The sequence below is a fragment of the Colletotrichum aenigma genome (assembly GCF_013390185.1).
Source record: "Colletotrichum aenigma strain Cg56 chromosome Unknown KSG_Cg56_contig03, whole genome shotgun sequence".
Lineage (NCBI taxonomy): Eukaryota > Fungi > Ascomycota > Sordariomycetes > Glomerellales > Glomerellaceae > Colletotrichum > Colletotrichum aenigma.
Genome location: NW_023500909.1, coordinates 691,473 through 708,488, shown reverse-complemented (window position 1 = coordinate 708,488; position 17,016 = coordinate 691,473). Strand labels below are relative to the sequence as shown.

Genomic DNA, 17,016 nt, shown 5'->3' with positions numbered 1-17,016 from the left:
GGTGCAATGCAGATCCCCAAAAGGCGGGGGGAAGCACGGAACGAACGCTTGCGGCTAAAATGGACATGGTCTGGCCTGCATTCCTCTACGTGGCGTGGCATCGGGTGATCGATCAGCTTGGCTCGGACGCGATGGGCCAGTCGACCAAGTTACATGGTTTGACTGTTTTGCTTTACATTTACATTTTCAAAAGATGGTGGTGGTGGCTTTGAAGATGAAATGAAGAGATTCTGTTGCTAAAAAGCTCATACAAGACGGGATTACATGTAAAGAACCCCCAGGAAACTCCAATTGTTCATACATCGTGAGAGCTTCGTCATCCCAATTTGACCCAAAACATCCGCGGCATCCACAAAAACACCAAAAACTCCAGAAATAGTCAAAAGAAACCCCCATCATGCCCGCCGTGCCGGTCATACTTCTTCCCGTACGGCGACGGCGGCAGGTCCTGCGTCGGGGGAGGGAACATGGGCGAGGAGACGAGAGCCTGCGTCTTGCGCTGCTGCTGCTGCCCATCCGCCCCTCCACCTCCTCCCTCGCTGTACGCAGCTGATGAGTCCAGCATCAGATCGAAGAGCGTCTCCTCGTCGTTCTCGTCGATGGACACAGAGAGATCCGGCGAGAACGAGAATGGCGCTACTAACCTCGCTGAGGGCTCCTCCTCCACTTCCTCCTGGCCTTTGCTCCCCGGCCCCGTCGTTCCGGGTGCTGGCGGCCGTGAGGAGTCCGCCGATTGCAACGACGCCCTTGAGTACGAATTGATAAGCTCCTCGAGCATCCTGCAGTTCCGGCAGAGGATGCCGATGCCCGAGTCGGAGAACCGGCAGCTCGAGTCGGTAGTGTGCGGCGCCACATGCGTCGACGGGGCCGCGCTGAGCCGCGGGTCGCAGAAAACGTCCTCATTAGGGCGCAGCGAGGGCCGCATGTTGCACTTGCTGCAGCGTATGTCCGTGTTGTTCGAGTCGCGCAGGCCGCCTGCGCTGGTTGGGTTCGACTCCACGCCCGAGGAGTACTCCGCGTCCGAGGAGGTGCCTTTCGGGGATATATTTTCCTCCGGGCCGGCGTCGGAGTGCTCGGTCAGGGCTGATATCCGCGGGAAGGGGATTGTGAGCGTGGCGGGAATGGGGAGGTTGGTGGTGCGAGGGGGGAGCTTGGCTTTGGGGGAGCCCTCGCTCAGGCTGCGCCGCTGGGTAGGGATATGTGGGCGGAGGACGGGGTCGCGGGTGAAACTTCTGGTCTCGGTAAGGGGCGGGCGGCGATGATGCTCTGGTGGCACGAGAATATTCCTGACACCCCCTGAGGACGCTGAGGAGAGCTTGCGCGGGCGGTTATTTGGTGCATCCTGTGTCTGGGACGCGGAGCGGGAGCGGTTTGGTGTTCGTGACGGGGACTGAGTCCGGCAGGCGATGAAGACACTTCGGAGATGGGCTTCGACGGCGAGGGAGAGGGAGCCGGTGATCACGGGAATCTGTGCTGACAAGAGGTCGCTGTTTGCAGATTGGGAGGCGAGGAACTTGAGGCGCTCTTCGAGGCTTGCTTTCAGGGTGGACATGTTGGTGCTGGTAAAGACTTCTTGTTCGACTTGTGGGAGCTCGATGGCGGGGAGGATGGCTAGGCTTGTTAGCGGAGGTTATCTCACCGAAGGGCATGCTTGACTTACCTGGACGAGGTACTATCCTGTCATCTGGGAACAGACACTTCCACAAGTCGTCCCACGATCCAATCTTCCCCGCCTCAACGCCTTCGGACAGTGTCCTGGCCCTGCCAGCAGTGATGCCATCTTCAGGGTCACTGCTGGGCGGAACAGCCTCCGAGCGAGGATCACACATCTGCTCCCTCGGGAGCATCAAATGCTCCTTGAAAGCATTCGGCTCAGGGAACCCCTTTTCGCATCGCGGGCACTGGAACAGCTGGGTGTCGCTGGCGTGGCGATGGTGTCTAGTGATGTGCTGCCTATCAAGAGATGAGTGGAATCCTTCTGTTGGGCCTTGGTTGACTTACTGCAGATCGGAAAGGCTCTTCCACTGGCCCTGCGCGCAGTGCCAGTTTTCGCTGACGTTGAATCGTGCAGGGTTGCGCGTTCTGAACGGGCAAGGGAGCGCTGCCGTGGTGGTTTTTGCTTGTTGGACATCGACGACTGGCGCGGCTCTGGCCGGAGCATCTGTCTTGACATCCCCTTCATCCATATTTGGGGCTTCTCCCATACGCCGGTTGTCGTTGTTCTGCTTCTGATTATGCCGAAGTCCCCATGCTTCCAGCGGCCATGGATGGATTGAATTGGAGGCTGGGGCTGGCGTCTCCTGTGAGATCCTGCCTGATGGGGTGTCCTCTTTCGGCGGCTTGCTGGGAGTCTCCGTTGTAGAAGCGTTGGCAATCCCATCCAGACACATGGTCACGGCGTCCCAGACCTTCAAAGCGGCGGAAGATCTGTCGGCGCCGATGCCGATGCCCTCGTCGAGAATCATGGTAGAGATGCGGGAGACCAGGGTGCCACCAGCATCAGCCGCTGGTCCATCAGATGGCAGAACGGGCAGCTTCTTGTTGATCTCTGGTACCGTTACCTCCTTACGAGGAGGAAACTGTTCAGACTGGCGATAATCAGGGGGCGGTGGTGGCTTCGAGTCGCGATAGAATGATCCAAGCCTGTACAAACATTAGTCGACTGTTTCTCATCCACATCCATGGTGTACTTACCTCGGAAAACCCTTCAGTCGCGACTTAGACGGCGTCGAGGGCGTAGGAGGAAGACTCCCACGCACCGCAACCCGCTGCTCCGGAGTCTCGGGAGCTTTCACGGGCATGCTCTCCCTCGTTGGTGTCGTCACCTTTGACGAATCAGGGGAATCCTTCCTCTTCAGAAGAATCGAGTCTCTCAGGGGAAGGCGTCGACGTTTAGGCGACGTCAACTTCGACCGCGCCAGCCCTGGAGAAGGCAACGGCGGCTCCGCCACTTCCTGAACAGGCCTGTTCTCCTGGCCATCCCGCTCCTTCTCGTCTCTCGCCCCGTGCCGACTCGGCGACAGAATCCTCAGCGTCATGACGGGGCTGCGGCACTCGTACGGCTGCGTCGACGAGCTGTACACGCGGCCGGGCGAGCCGCTGGCGCGCCGAGGCAGCATCGAGAACGAGTTTGCGTTCGGGCGGGACTCGTCCTCTGGCGCGGTGTATCGTGAGCGGATCGGGTGTCTGTTGGTGGGCACCGGCGGGTGGTACTGCGTCTCGACCCTGGTTCTGCGGCCCGGCGTGCTGCTCCGCGGCTGTGTGGTGGGATTGCTGGCGGGAGTATCTGGACGAGCAGGGCGTTCGGGACGTTCAGGACGACGGGGCGGCTTGGGTTGGGTCTGCCATAGGGGCGAGCTCACGCCGTGCTGCGTGTGCCAGAATGGCGAGGTCATCGTGTAGAGTGGGAGCCTGCTCGACTTACACGACAACGTAACTCAACGTCGGTGGAGTTGTCAACGAAGGCACAGCGAAGTCGAAGTCGAGGAAATGTCTCGAATAAACTTGAGTATCTCTCCACACGACTAAATGAAGAGCATCCACGGCATGATGGCCTCGACCTCGGACGTGGGGGTTTGAACACTCATATCTGCCTCTTTGTGGCCCTTTCCCAACATCTTTGTCCGTAGGGATGACCAAAATCTTGAACAGTGTGCCCATCCACACCCATAGCCCGGTCGCTAGTCCATCGCTAGCCCGGTATCAGCAGATGCCCTTGGTGTGCGAGACGGCATCCCGAAACCTGACGAACACCCGTCGTATCCATTGGCCCGCGCCGGCAAGGGAGAAGCGAAGTTGGCAGTCCGCGCAGTTGCCAAGGGTCGTCGCGACTGAGACACGGTCTCACGCTCCAACGAGGGGCGGGTTCACCGTTTCTGGTGTGCTCGATTCACATCATTGGACAGACGGCGCATCTCTCCCTTCGAATCCCTTCGGCTGAGGTGGGCACACAATGCCGGAGGCTGGACTCCCTGGATGGCTGGTGGATGGTGATGGTGTGCAGGAGGGAGCCGGAGGATGGCTTTTTTTGACTGCGCTGACGATGACTGAATCTTGTTTGATTCAAATTTCTGAGGGAATCCGCATCTTCAGTGGGTGATCGGCGAGGAGCTGGTAGAACATCGGATCGAGTTATTGTCTGCCCGGCCTCGACTAGGCACTGCCGAGAAGCAGGGAATCCGACACCGGATCCCTTGTGATCGGTCCCTCAACCCGAACAAAGCTGGTGATATTTGGGTTGCATAAAAATAGAGTGACACCTCGTCTTGGCCGCTCCGATTTGGAGTCGATGATTAGACATGATGCAGCTCATTGAGAATTCGGCATCACGATCTGTTTCTCCCAAGTTGTGATGGTGGTGCAGGAGCATCAGCTTAAGGCCATCCCAGCCTCTTCCAAAAAGGCTTGTGAGGTGATTTTGTCTCGAGAGCACACTCGTAAACCGTCATCTCTCGACATAGTATCGCTTGAGTCTCTCAGACAGCAACAAGCCAAGACCTTTAAACATCACGATGTGACGAAGATGATGAAAGAGGATGAGTGTATATGAGTGTAAGCAGGCAGCTTGGCTTGCTGCCGGGTGATAGCTGTGGGGTCTTATCTTATCAGCCACCCAGCACGGTTCTCCAGCCAGGATACGTACCTAATTTCCTGGAAATCAGGTCGCTGACCAGAAGATCAACTTCTCCAGCTTCCCAGCCTCACACGAGATTCCACAGCGCACAACGGCCAATTGCTCGACCACCGCCGTCCGCCAGCAGCCTGCTCAACCCCTCTTGCCTGTACCATCCGAACACGCGTCTCACGCATCCGCAGCCGACGACATCCACGCGCCGCGTCCGCAAGGCCCGCACCAACCGCCCCGGAAGCTCTCCTCCAGCTCCTCGATCTCGCAAACCCCCTCCATCCTCGCGAGCAAACCACCACCCCGAACCCCCGCCATGGCAGACACATACACCGAAGGGCCCCCGCCGGCCCTCGCAGAAGTCAAGAAACCCAAAAAGAAGAAGGTCCTCCTCATGGGCAAGTCCGGCTCCGGCAAGTCCAGCATGCGCAGCATCATCTTCAGCAACTACATCGCCCGCGACACCCGCCGCCTCGGCGCCACCATCGACATCGACCTCTCCCACGTGAAATTCCTCGGCAACCTCACCCTCAACCTCTGGGACTGCGGCGGCCAGGAGGCCTTCATGGAGAACTACCTCTCCCAGCAGCGCGTCCACGTCTTCTCCAACGTCGGCGTCCTCATCTACGTCTTCGACATCGAGTCCCGTGACATAGACCGCGACCTCGCCACCTACGTCTCCATCATCTCCGCCCTCCTCCAGTTCTCCCCGCAAGCCAAGATCTACGTCCTCATCCACAAGATGGACCTCGTCGTTCCCGCCCACCGCGAGTCCGTCTACGACGACCGCGTCCGCGTTGTCCGCCAGAAGACGGCCGAGTACGCAAACTCTATCGGCTACCTCTCCCACCAACAACAACAGCAACAGGCAGATGACAGCAACGACCCCAGCAGCCCCGTCCAGCAGCCGCCGCAGACGGGGGCCTTCGACATCACCCCCTTCGCGACCTCCATCTGGGACCAGTCGCTCTACAAGGCCTGGGCCAGCATCATCCACGACCTCGTGCCCAACCTCGCCACCATCGAGCGCAACCTCGCCAACCTCGGCGTCGCCATCGAGGCCGAGGAGCTGCTCCTCTTCGAGCGCACCTCCTTCCTTGCCGTCTCCTCCTGGACCTCCGAGGAGGGCCAGCGCAACCCCACAGAGGACCGCCTCGAGCGCATGTCCAACATCATGAAGCACTTCAAGCAGACCATCTCCCGCTTCACGGGGACCCCGCGCAACGCGGAGCAGTTCGTCCGCATGGAACACAAGGCCGGCACCCGCTTCAACCTGTTCATCCTCAAGTTCACGACAAACACGTATCTGATGGTCGTCCTGCCGCCCGGCGAGGCGCGGTTCAACGCCGCCATGCTCAATTGCCAGATTGCTATCGAGCACTTTAAGTTTCTCGACGGGCCGGCGACGATGATGGCGCATAGCGGGGCGGCTGGGCCTGCGTGAGAGAGTGTGGCTGGGGTGGAGAGGAAAAGAGAGACATCACGCACTGTAGATCTGTTTTTTAATATTGTGTGACGCTGGGCAGCAGCCTCGTAGCTGCTGTGGCGCATGGCAGGGATGATGAATGATACCATTTCAAGAGGGCGTTTGAAGGAACCACGACATTGTAGCATAGCATACACCAAAATCACATGTACATCACTTAAGTCATTGAAGATGTTCTTGAGTACTTCTATTTGTCGGGACGAATCTACATTCCACCCAGAGGCAAGAAGGCCTCGTACGCCCTAGCCGCACCACCCATTGTGTGAAGGCTGAGCTGAAAAGAAATTCCAAACGCCGCCGTTACCCGCCATTTTTGAAAGACCTCGCTCAAGCCCACTTGACAACGGCGGTACCGCCCTTCTTGAACTCGGGCATCTCGCCCAGCACCAGACTGCGATCGGTGTGGTCCTTGTTGGGGAATGTCGTGGCCAGCACCCAAGATCTGGTGCGAGTGTCGGCGGAGGCGCGCTGGACAAACTCGTAGACATCATTCACAGTGTTAGTGGTGTTGAAGCGCGCGGGGAGTCTCGTGCCGTTGGGAAGCTGGATGCGGAGGGTCAGAGTTGGCTGAGACTCGTCGACGGTGGTCTGCGGGCCGGAAGAGGTGGTCGAGGCGGAAGCGGTGGTGGTCGAAGCTGCAGGGGCGGCGGCTGACGAGCTGCCCTCGCCTGGGACGGGGCTGCCGAGACGGCGACCCTCTCCGCCGAAGGGCTTGTACTTCTTGGGAAGGGGACGGTAGTTCTCCTGGTGCTGGTGGAGCTTCACGTCGACTGGCTGGTCGTAGCGCACGTTCATAAGGTGAAGGGGAGCTCGGCCGGCGCGAATCATGTTCAGGTCCATGGCGTTCTCCGGGTCGTCGAATCTGTGCAGCTCGCCGTCGTCGATGCTGAAGCCGTCCTGCCAGAGGTGAAGAGTGCGCTCCTGGGGTTCGCCGGTCTGGCCTGGAGGGCCGCTAGAGCCCTCCTGGAAGGCATTCGGGTCGGGAATGCTGCGGCTCTCGGTGCCCTCACCGCCGAGGGTCTGGCCGGTGCCTCTGAAGGTGGAGCGGGAGGGTCCGGCCGGAGATGCTGTCTCGGGGCGGGAGGCGTTTCTATAAGTGTTAGTCGTGATCTCGGGGGACTGTGGCCATCACTTACGCCTTTGCCTTGGCGAGGATGTCACTGATGATCTTCTTGGCGCCACCTCCCTCCTGTTGAGAGGGATCCTGCACGGCCAAACCAGACTTTTCTCCTCCAGCGAACAGATCACCCCTGCCTCTGTCATCGTCGTCCTCGTCGTCCTCATCATCGTCGTCGTCATGCGCGTGGCCGCCTCCAAGCGAGCTCAGGGTGGCGAGGCCCTTCTTCTTGGGTGCCTTGCTGGATGCAGCACCGCCGCGGGCAGCCTCGGGTGCAGGGCGGCCATCGAGGGTTCTGGGGCCGGTGTATGCTTCCGCGGCAGGAGCGGGCTGGGATGACGATCCGGCAGCACGTTGGGGAGCATCGTCTTCAGAGTCGTGGTCCGCGTAGTAGGCCTGGGCGGCGAGGCCAATGTCCCAGTTCGCGGCTTCGAGGTACTCTGTGCACTGAGGAGGGGTCAGCCAGGAACGCAAGCAACGAATGACGGGATCGTATGGAACAGGCAAGCACGTACGCGAGCCTCGGGGAGGCCAGTCAGGCTGGTGAAGTCGCGCAGGATGTTGTTGCGCGAAGCGCTGTTGCTGCCGGACATGATGATGGCGGTTCTGTAGGTGGATGGTGGGGAAGAGAGAAGGAGGATTGCAATGAGTGACGAAGCGATGCAATTGTCGCTGCTGAGATAGATGGGTCGCAGCGAATGTCTTGACAGAGGTGTTATTAAGGTGTGTCCCTTCAAGGTTGCGTCCTCCCAAGGTTCAGGCAAAAGGAAGTGATTACCTGCGGGTGGTGGTGAATGGTGTTGAATGGTGTTGGTGATGAACGGACTAGAGCAGGCAGCTCAGTGGTCGTAACTGCCTGAGTTAGAGCTTGCTGCTTCCGTTCCTGTACCTCTCTAGCACGTTCCCTGTGACGTGGGATGGAGCCACCCAGGCCACCCAGGTGCACCTTCCAGAACCCCACCACAGCACCTTCCCTGGGCGCCGCAAGGTGCAGCCGGATCAGATATCCACCGGACCCCGCGCTTATCTAATCTGGATCCATGGATCCCGTCTTGTCCCGCCTTGGAGAGCTCACGTACCTCAGCTACCTAGCTGTGATGATTTCCCGAAGTGAAGCCGGAGCTGTCCACCCTCGTCACAGCATATCGCCCAGCGCCGAGATTCGGTAAACGTGCCTCGCTCGCCGTCGTTGGATCTACTCTGCGGTCACCAAGTAGCTCCCCAACATCCCGCCTCAACCATCTCCCTCCCATCCGATACGAAATCCCCCCCGTCGAAGATGGCTTCCCACGACGACTCGCTCCACCCCCTGGCCGAGTCTGGCGTCACGATCCGCTCCGACAGCGAGCAGTACTCCCAGGCTGAGACCCCGTCCCCTCCGTCGTCGAACTCGCCAATCATCCTCTACAAGCCGCCTACCTTCTGGGGTCTGGTCCGCGGCGCCGCTATCAACCTGTTGCTGCCCTTCATCAACGGCATGATGCTGGGATTCGGAGAGCTGTTTGCCCACGAGGCAGCCTTCAGGCTAGGATGGGGCGGTACCAAGGTACGGAGAGACTGGGCGATACGCTTTTGCTGCTGCGTGGGAGGACTTGCGCACGATGCAATTTTGGAAAAGGCGATGTGGAAAGGACATAGTAGCTAACATTCGGCAGGTTTTCCCCATGTCCAGGAGGAGAGCTCACCCCATTGGCCCCGGCCTGGAGGTCCGCGACAAGCGCCGCGCCCCATCCCCAGGTCTCGAGGACCTGACGAGCCTGGAATGACTAGGCGGATGGGAATGAGGGCTTAGGCGCAGTCCTGCTGGTGATGCTTCAGAAGTATTACTTTTTTGACATCGTCTCTCGTTGAGGATGGCGATGCTGTCCGGCAGACAGGATTTGCAGCAAAATGAACCAAAACTTGGAAGGAATCGTTTCTGGCAGAGAATAGACACAAATCATGCATCGGCGTACGGAAGATGGAGGGTGTACAAACAAGACCCCTAGACAGGCGGCACGGACCGGGTGAAAGGGACGAGTCCAAGAATCTTGAATCGTACATACATGACGGTAGAATCAAAAACGAAATGAACCAAATTACTTCCTCTTGTCTTCTGAATCTCCAGCAACAACAGCGTGCTATTGACGAAAGCAACGAATCAGCTCCCTGTCATCCCTCATATCAAATGCTGACCTCCACCAGCCCGCCCCAGGCCCCGGGAGACGGAGCCGGGAAGCTTGGGCCACCCACCCGACGTTTTCCCGGCGCGTCTGCGGTCCCCAAAAATTTCCAGCACCCGCGCATCTGTCGATAGAGACGTCCTTCAATTCCCACCACACCCCTCTCCTCACAATCGCCCACCATGCTGCCCAGCAGAGGCGTCCTCCGCTCCCTCCCCTCGGCGAGGGCGACCAGCAGCATATCAAGCCAAGCCGTACGCACCTCCCACTTCCTCAATTGCCGGACCCAGTGCCCCCGCCGTTGCATTCCCAAAAAGTCACAGGCTAACTCAATGGCCAGATCTCTAGGTCACCCAGACGACTCGGCGATGGACGTAATTTCAGCTCCCTGCACACCACCGCCAGCGGCGCTGCCCCCTGGGCCGGTTTGAGAACTTCAAGCGGCCGACTCGCCGGCACCGTGGCCATCGGCGGCGCCCTCCAGACCCGACGAGCCATCTCCTTCTGGGGCAAATCCGATCCCGCACCCCAACAACCAGCCCAAATCCAGACACCACCGGCACCCTCACCACCCGTCGAGCCCGCCGCCGAAACAGCCGCTGCCGCCTCGACCGCCCCCGCCGCCGAGCCCGTCTCCATCCCCGCCGAGCCGTCAACCCTCGTCGACCCGACGGCCTCCTCCCTCCCCTCCATCGACGCCGCCACCCTCCTCGACCTCCCCGAGCAGATCGGCTACCTCAAGACCCTCGGCCTCGACTTCGGCTGGGGCCCCTCCTCCGTGATGCAATGGGCCCTCGAGCACATCCACGTCTACTCCGGCCTGCCCTGGATCGGTTCCATCACCGTCACCGCCGTCCTCCTCCGCCTTCTCCTCCTCAAGCCCCTCCTCAAGGCCCAGGAGACCTCCGCGAAGCTCCAGCTCGTCCAGCAGAACCCGAAGTACGAGGCGTTGAAGAAGGCCTCCGTCGAGGCCCTCAGCATGGGCGACACGGCGCGCACGCAGGAGCTCCGCCGCGACCTCGCCACGATGAACAAGCGCGCCGGCGTCAACCCCTTCAACGCCGCCTGGGGCTTCCTCCAGATCCCCTTCGGCTACGGCATGTTCCGCGTCCTCAACGGCGCCTCCAGCATCCCCGTCCCCGGCTTCGAGAACGGCGGCTTCGGCTGGATCACAGACCTCTCCGTCCCCGACCCGCTGTACATCCTCCCCATCCTCGGCCCCATCTCCATGTTCGCCATGATGAAGGTAAGAGCCCCTTTTCCTCCCCTCATGCCGCAACTCAAACTAACAAACCACCCAAAGACCGCCGGCGCAAACGCGTCCCCGCAACAAAAGGCCCAACAAAAGATCCTCATGTGGGTCATCGGCCCCATCTCCGTCGTCGTGACCCTGTACCTCCCCGCCGCCGTCCAGTGGTACTTCTTCGTCTCCGGCCTCATCGGCGTCGTCCAGAACTACACCCTCACCCGCCCCGCCATCCGCCGCGCCCTCGGCCTCCCCGTCGTCGGGCCCTCGGGCGGCCGCAGATACAACGGCGGCAGCATCTCCACCACCGCCACCTACCAGGCGCCCTCCCCGCGCCCGGGCTCCGAGGATGGCTCCATCAAGGGCGTCGTGTCCAGCATCCAGCAGACGATCCACAACGCAAGGGGCGGCGCGGGCGACTACCTCGAGGCCCAGCAGAAGAAGGCCGCCGCCAAGGAGGCTGCGGAGCGGGCGGCGCTGCTGAAGAAGGCGCAGAGAGAGGAGATGTACGGCCGACGGAGGTAGAGAGGTTTTGTGTGGATGAACGGGTTTGAGAAAGCGCGGTGTGTTTGTTCATGAACAGTGTACATCTAGATCGTTCCCGGGGTTGGGCACGTAGATCCCCCATGAAAATGAAGGTGGGGAAGCTGAGGGGAGGTTGAGAGGAGAGATACTGTACCATATGGGAGAGGCTGTGTGTGTCCGTCTGGATACCATGTAACCTTGCATCAAGGGATAATAGAAGAATCACTCCCCTGAAGCTTGTACGCAAATTTATTGTGATGCTGTGTGGCTCAATGAGATGTGTCCTGTAAGCCGCCAACCCTGAGCACTGTCGGGGCTTCCTTCGTGAATGCGAGCTTTGAGATGTGATGAGTGAGACCAACTTTCCTAGCCATTAAAAACCACAACGCCGGCCATCTCGACATCTCTCACGATACGTTGTGGACATTCTCACCTCGCGTCTAAGTTCGTGAGCATTGTGCACATGACCCTACCAGCAGGCTTTCAAAACCTCTGCACTCAAACACCTCTTTAGATCCGTGAATTCTCGCCAGAAAAGTGTCATCACTCGCCAGCCCTCTCTCACTTTGTCACCTCGACATGACCTCTAGGGGGCGCATATTGGAGGCGTTGCAACCCTCATACCCTCCCACGCCGAGCCTGACCGAAAGGAAAACCTCTTCGGGAGGGGAGAAAAGCCGGCATGTCCAAAATGACAGTTGCGGCTTGCCTCACTCATCCTTTGGGAAAGCCCCGGACCCTCCACGAAGTCTTGAAACTACATAGAACACAGCAGTCAATGAGCCATGCCTTGCCATAAAGATAAGCAAGGCTATACTCCAACGCAGAGTCCGCCTATCCAAAGTTCTTATTGATAGGCTTTAGATATACCCAGACATGTGGTTGTCCATGGGTACCCACGGGTTTGTAGTTGGACCATGGGTAATGGGTAATGGGTAATGGGTAGTCCCATTTGGGTATCCATGGGTATCATGAAGTCTAAATTCCATACCCCCTAAAGATTGCATATCATGCGCTTGATCCAGTAAACTTTCTCCCTCCTCTGACTTATTCAATAGCCTACATCAGTGAGAGCAAGTAGAAAGAACACCCTAACCAACACTGCATCTATCTACTATTTCAGGGTAACGCAGTGCTCTGGTACACTATTATTCTCTATTGTGGCACGAAGTAATGAACAAACATTCCTTTAAAAGATTTTACCTTTTGAAGCTGGAGAATTTTGAATGAAACAGATATAACGTTCTTTTCTGAGCTAGAAACCGAAATATTTTGTTGCAAATACAACGATAGAAAATCTTATCTCAAAAACCTGTCATGAAAACACTTCCCAACGGTTGAAAAGCATTATCTTCAGAAAGAGCATTCAATCCTATGGAATATTTATCCTGACCATCGTCTCAAAGCACCTTACACCGCCCGACTTCAACAGCAACCACCCGTCGCGGTCCCGCAGGCTCGGACCCATATTTCTCGGCGCCGATGCCCGGGGCATGGGTCTCCCAACTCCACAACGGCGGCTGAAAATTCTGCACCACCCGCCCGCAGACCTTCTGAGACACTCACAACACATTCCTCGTCAACAATCACTGGTTTCGTGGTGTAGTTGGTTATCACGTCAGTCTAACACACTGAAGGTCTCCGGTTCAAGTCCGGGCGAAATCATCCTTTGGGCGAATGGTTTAGTGGTATAATACTCGCTTAGCATGTGAGTGGTCCAGGGTTCGATTCCCTGTTCGTCCAATCTTTTGCTCATTGGTCAGTTCGCGCTGATCATATTTCTTTTGATAGTTCTTTTGCTTCGCCTGTTGCTACAGAAGGTCCTCACAGACGGCAGGCAGATCAGAAGTGTTGTTGTGGCGCTAGCGTCTCAGGGTGGCTTGAGTGAAGATGCTCAGTGGAGGCGTGAAAGGCTGGATGGACCCTATCACATCTCACCGTACCCAACTGCTGCCGGGCGTTGTGTAAAGGTTCATTCCGGACGCGAGGTGTCCGGATCCTTGGTGAGACATTGTGTCTATCATACGCGCTGATGGATTACCGGATGACGAGAGGTCAGGTCAAACATCGGACCGCTCGCGACCAGCGCTTGAGTTCCCGTGGCCATCTGAAGCTGCTCGATAGACGTGCGCGAATGGCAGATCTTCTCCCTCCAGATCGTTGCGATTATGACAACTAGTTGCTCGAGCTGTCGCGTAGATCGATCAGTGACCGCGCTGAAGCCAGCCCACTACCGGCAATGGCAAGAGCTGATCTCGCCCGTTCGTACCGTGGACGCCAATAGCACCTCAAGACCCAGGACGCCGGCGCTCAGCATGGCCACCTCGTGGCAGCATCGCGCAACTCGGCATCGTCCCCGGAACCGGACTGGGGGGCGATGCTTCGCCCGGCCTCAGCAAGCCTCCGAGCATGGAAGCGAATAGGGGCTGTCCAGTTGGGATTCCCGAAAGCAGAACTTGTCATCAGCGAGAATGAAGGCCGGGAGCGGAGTCGTGTAAAACAGCGCAAGTCACAAAGGACACGACAAGCCCAACGGGAAAATTAAAGTGAACGTGTGGTCAGGGAGCTTCCGTAACGAGTTAGTCGAGCGAGGCCCTGGAGTTTTCAAAATTCGAGAAGACTGGGTGTCCTGGGCATGGACAACACTGTGCACATTTAGATCTGAGCTTTATGGCCGGGGGCTAAGAGTTGCGTCGGGGGTGAGCGGGGAGGGTCTGGACAACCAACCCGGTTCGGTGAAGAAAGTGGCACGAGCCGACGGGTGACCCTTTGAATGGCGTCCAAGGGTTTTGACGCGGCGCCATTCAGCTGGTGTCGATGTCGCTCAACACCGGCGCGATGCGAAGCCATAATGCGGCGCACTATTTGACAGGTGAGCTGTCATTGGATTTGGCGTCAACAGGACGGACTGTCTGTTTGCTGCCGAGCTGTCGATCGTCGTGCGTTCATCGTCGACGAAGAAGCCATGGGTCTTTTGCAAAGATCGTACGTGTGAGAGTCATGAGCTGGCCGGCCTGCAGCCTGTCAAGCTTGCCGAGAGGGACTGAGGAGCTCAGGAGGTTTGCTCCTGACCCTTTCACCTCGGTCGCCCAGGTCCGCGAAAATGAGTTTTGAGAGATGTCTCCTGGCTAACCTTCGAGACAAACAGCACCCCGGGAGGCGTCCGTGCCTCGATTTCCACGACACGAGGCAAACCGTGCCCGCGCCTTTCATCCTAGCCTCTCCACATGTTTTCTGCTGTCACTTCCGCTCCTAGAGGCTGTGGCGCTCCAGACCGCAGGTGGCGGTTGGTTGGCTGTACATATCGTCGTATCGGCCTAGGACCTTCCTCCAATTGATACGGGAACTGCAGCGCAACCAAAGGTGTCGACTTGGCCTCTTGACGGTGAATATGCAGTGCGCAACAAGCAGGATTTGCCAGACAACCTCTGGAAATGCCAAAGTTTTCGTCTCCAACAAGCAAGCCTTCGACTGTGACAGCTGTCTCTGGCTGCATGTTTGTTGTACCCTCGAAAGCCAGGCTACCCAGAGGGTGGGTAGGGCGTGGAGGTGTTCATCCGATTTGGAGGACACTTGCGCATTTCCGGGCACGCCTTGCAGCAGCGCATTGTCCAATACAGAGGCGATGCGAGGCACCATTAACGGACAGAGGTTGCGAATCGTAGGCCACGCGAAGACAATGAGTGCAACGGAGCTCATCGCGCATCACGGCATGCAGCTCCCAGGCCGGACCATTCCAGAAAGGTGCACCGTCTCCCGTACCTTGCAGGCATCGGCTGCACTGCAACACAGGCCGGTCATCCTTCCATCCCACAGAGCCCAAGTCCCTGGTACCGTGTCTCGAGGGTGCAGTCGAGCTTTGCACAGGGAGGGGTTTCCTTGGGCGTGGAAGGGGCTTCCCGGGCCGTCTGGCTGCTTGTCTGATTTTTTAATTCAGCCTGTCTGCGTGGCCGGCAGCGATATTGTGTTTCCCCATTTCGCAAAGGCTGCAGGACCAGGCAACCGAAGCACGCAGCTTGCTGGGTTTGCGTGTGCATGGCGGCCGACGTTGCATCTGGAAGCAAACAAAATTTTCGCACTTCTCACAAACCTAACTGGAGATGGGTCCGAGGGAACTTGGGAAGGCAACAGCACGCAGGCATCCTGTTGGACGTCGGTTCGGTCGACCTCGGCACGATGAATGCTGCTTCGTGTTCGGCCCTGTGAGAGGGCGAGACTAGACGAGACGCGACGCGGGTACCGGGCAGACTTAGCTGGAGCGGCACGCTGCGCAAGCCGCATTGGCCGTGACGCGAAGCAATCGTTTCCAAGATCCCGACCGTTCTCATAAACGACGGCGATGAGGGAGTGCGCGAGTGGTGACAGTACCGTACACGACAGGTGTCTGGTCGACCGTCGGTGTCTGGTCGCGACGGCGGAAAAGGCACGGCTTGGTCTGATCCCGAATTTCCGTGTAAATCCAATGTTGCTGCGGCAGGGAGATGAGCAGCCATGGGAATCGTCGATGGCCCGTGGTTCCATGAGAGCAGGGTCCAGTGGGAGGATCCAGTTGCTGGGCCCTTAGAGACAGCACCACTGACCAGACTCAGAGACGAAAGGTTGAGGCCCGGGTCTGTCGAGGAGAGGAGGACCGTAAAAACTGGACCGCGTATTGCAGACCCTGGTGGCTGCACGTAATTACTACACAAGTGGTTGAAGCCAAATGCGCACCCGCAGTGTGCTCGAGGCACGTTTTCTTGTCGCGGTTGTCGACATTTGTCGTCCAGGTCCTCTCACTGTTGACTAGGCGGGTCAGCGGGGGAGATAGGCAGCAGGTTGGCATCATATCCTCGCAGACTGCATGGGAGCAATGGCTCAGACGATGGTCCCTGGCCCAAGAGATGGGACGATCGTACCATGATTACATCTCGACTGGAGTCCTTGGGGGTGTTGAAAAAATCCTTTGACGGGGCTCAGGTACACGACGTAGTACAATCCGAGGGAGCACTATCCATAATGGGGCTGTCAGAGGTCGACACTGTATGGGGGCCAAACCTTGAGCAGCCTCGTGGGAGAATTGAAGAGTGGGAGAGCTGTTATTATCGAGATGATCACTGATGGATCATCGAGAGACGGGACCGACCTGAGCAGTGCAGTGTCACAGCCCGCCGGGATTTGTTCCGGCGCCTGAGAGGCCCCATCGCAAGTGCGACCTGAAGCGCGGTCCGGGTCTCGTCAGGGTCTGGAGGCAGGCGGCAGAGACTGAATCAGTTGGTGATTTGCAACGGTGGGCCAGATCGGCGAGGCGGTCATGGTTGAGTGGTGGTTGAGGTGGATGTGTTTGCGTGATGCGGCGGTCGGTCTCGGTGGTTGTTGGTGTTGGTGGTGATGATCTGGGGAAGGTGCTTGCCTCCTGCCTCAGGTCCTCCGCTGTTGCTTGCTCTTGCCTCCTGCTTGTTGCCGCTTGGGTTCCTGCCATCTGGTCGGGGCAAGAACGAAGCTCTGACCACCCACGACTACTGGGAAGACACCTTCACAGTGTTCTTTCCATCTGGATAGCATCAATGCCTTACAGCAAGAAGATGTCTTGGTTCATTCATCATCGACAATGAGGTGCGTCCAATGTGCAGCGGCGGATGACCATTAGGCGGACCGGAGCACCCACTTGAGGCACTAAAGTACACTGCATAGACGAGTGGACAGTATCCGAGCTGGAGCTCCAGTTCCTGCCGGGGCCACCCGTGCTGCCAATGAAGCCCTGCAGCAGACATTGGACGACGGGGCCTCGCTAAATCCAGTCCAGCGGGAGGCTACCTAGTAGCACTTACTGGACTTGAGAGAACAGAGAGACAGCTTGACAAGCATCAGCACGGCGAG

At 58.2% G+C, this 17,016-nt stretch overlaps 5 protein-coding genes across 5 annotated transcripts; 3 read left to right on the top strand and 2 right to left on the bottom strand.

Moving 5' to 3' along the window:
* Nucleotides 1-379: 379 nt before the first annotated feature.
* CGCA056_v004145 (uncharacterized protein) lies at nt 380-3,395 on the bottom strand (the record flags this gene model as incomplete). Its single annotated transcript, XM_037319400.1, has 4 exons — nt 380-1,611; nt 1,661-1,953; nt 2,002-2,643; nt 2,695-3,395. 4 exons carry the CDS (start codon nt 3,393-3,395, stop codon nt 380-382), a joined length of 2,868 nt encoding a protein of 955 aa, XP_037182017.1.
* A 1,545-nt stretch (nt 3,396-4,940) lies between these two features.
* On the top strand, nt 4,941-6,068 carry Rraga (Ras-related GTP-binding protein A; the record flags this gene model as incomplete). The annotated part of the gene is made up of 1 exon (XM_037319399.1): nt 4,941-6,068. The coding sequence occupies one exon, from the start codon at nt 4,941-4,943 to the stop codon at nt 6,066-6,068; it is 1,128 nt and encodes a 375-aa protein (XP_037181876.1).
* Nucleotides 6,069-6,437: 369 nt separating this feature from the next.
* ubx1 (UBX domain-containing protein 1) lies at nt 6,438-7,820 on the bottom strand (the record flags this gene model as incomplete). The annotated part of the gene is made up of 3 exons (XM_037319398.1): nt 6,438-7,200; nt 7,247-7,674; nt 7,743-7,820. The coding sequence occupies 3 exons, from the start codon at nt 7,818-7,820 to the stop codon at nt 6,438-6,440; spliced, it is 1,269 nt and encodes a 422-aa protein (XP_037182011.1).
* A 686-nt stretch (nt 7,821-8,506) lies between these two features.
* On the top strand, nt 8,507-8,993 carry CGCA056_v004142 (Mitochondrial import protein 1; the record flags this gene model as incomplete). Its single annotated transcript, XM_037319397.1, has 2 exons — nt 8,507-8,773; nt 8,883-8,993. 2 exons carry the CDS (start codon nt 8,507-8,509, stop codon nt 8,991-8,993), a joined length of 378 nt encoding a protein of 125 aa, XP_037181870.1.
* Nucleotides 8,994-9,571: 578 nt separating this feature from the next.
* On the top strand, nt 9,572-11,160 carry OXA1 (Mitochondrial inner membrane protein OXA1; the record flags this gene model as incomplete). Its single annotated transcript, XM_037319396.1, has 3 exons — nt 9,572-9,643; nt 9,730-10,635; nt 10,693-11,160. The coding sequence occupies 3 exons, from the start codon at nt 9,572-9,574 to the stop codon at nt 11,158-11,160; spliced, it is 1,446 nt and encodes a 481-aa protein (XP_037182013.1).
* Between the last annotated feature and the right edge of the window lie 5,856 nt (nt 11,161-17,016).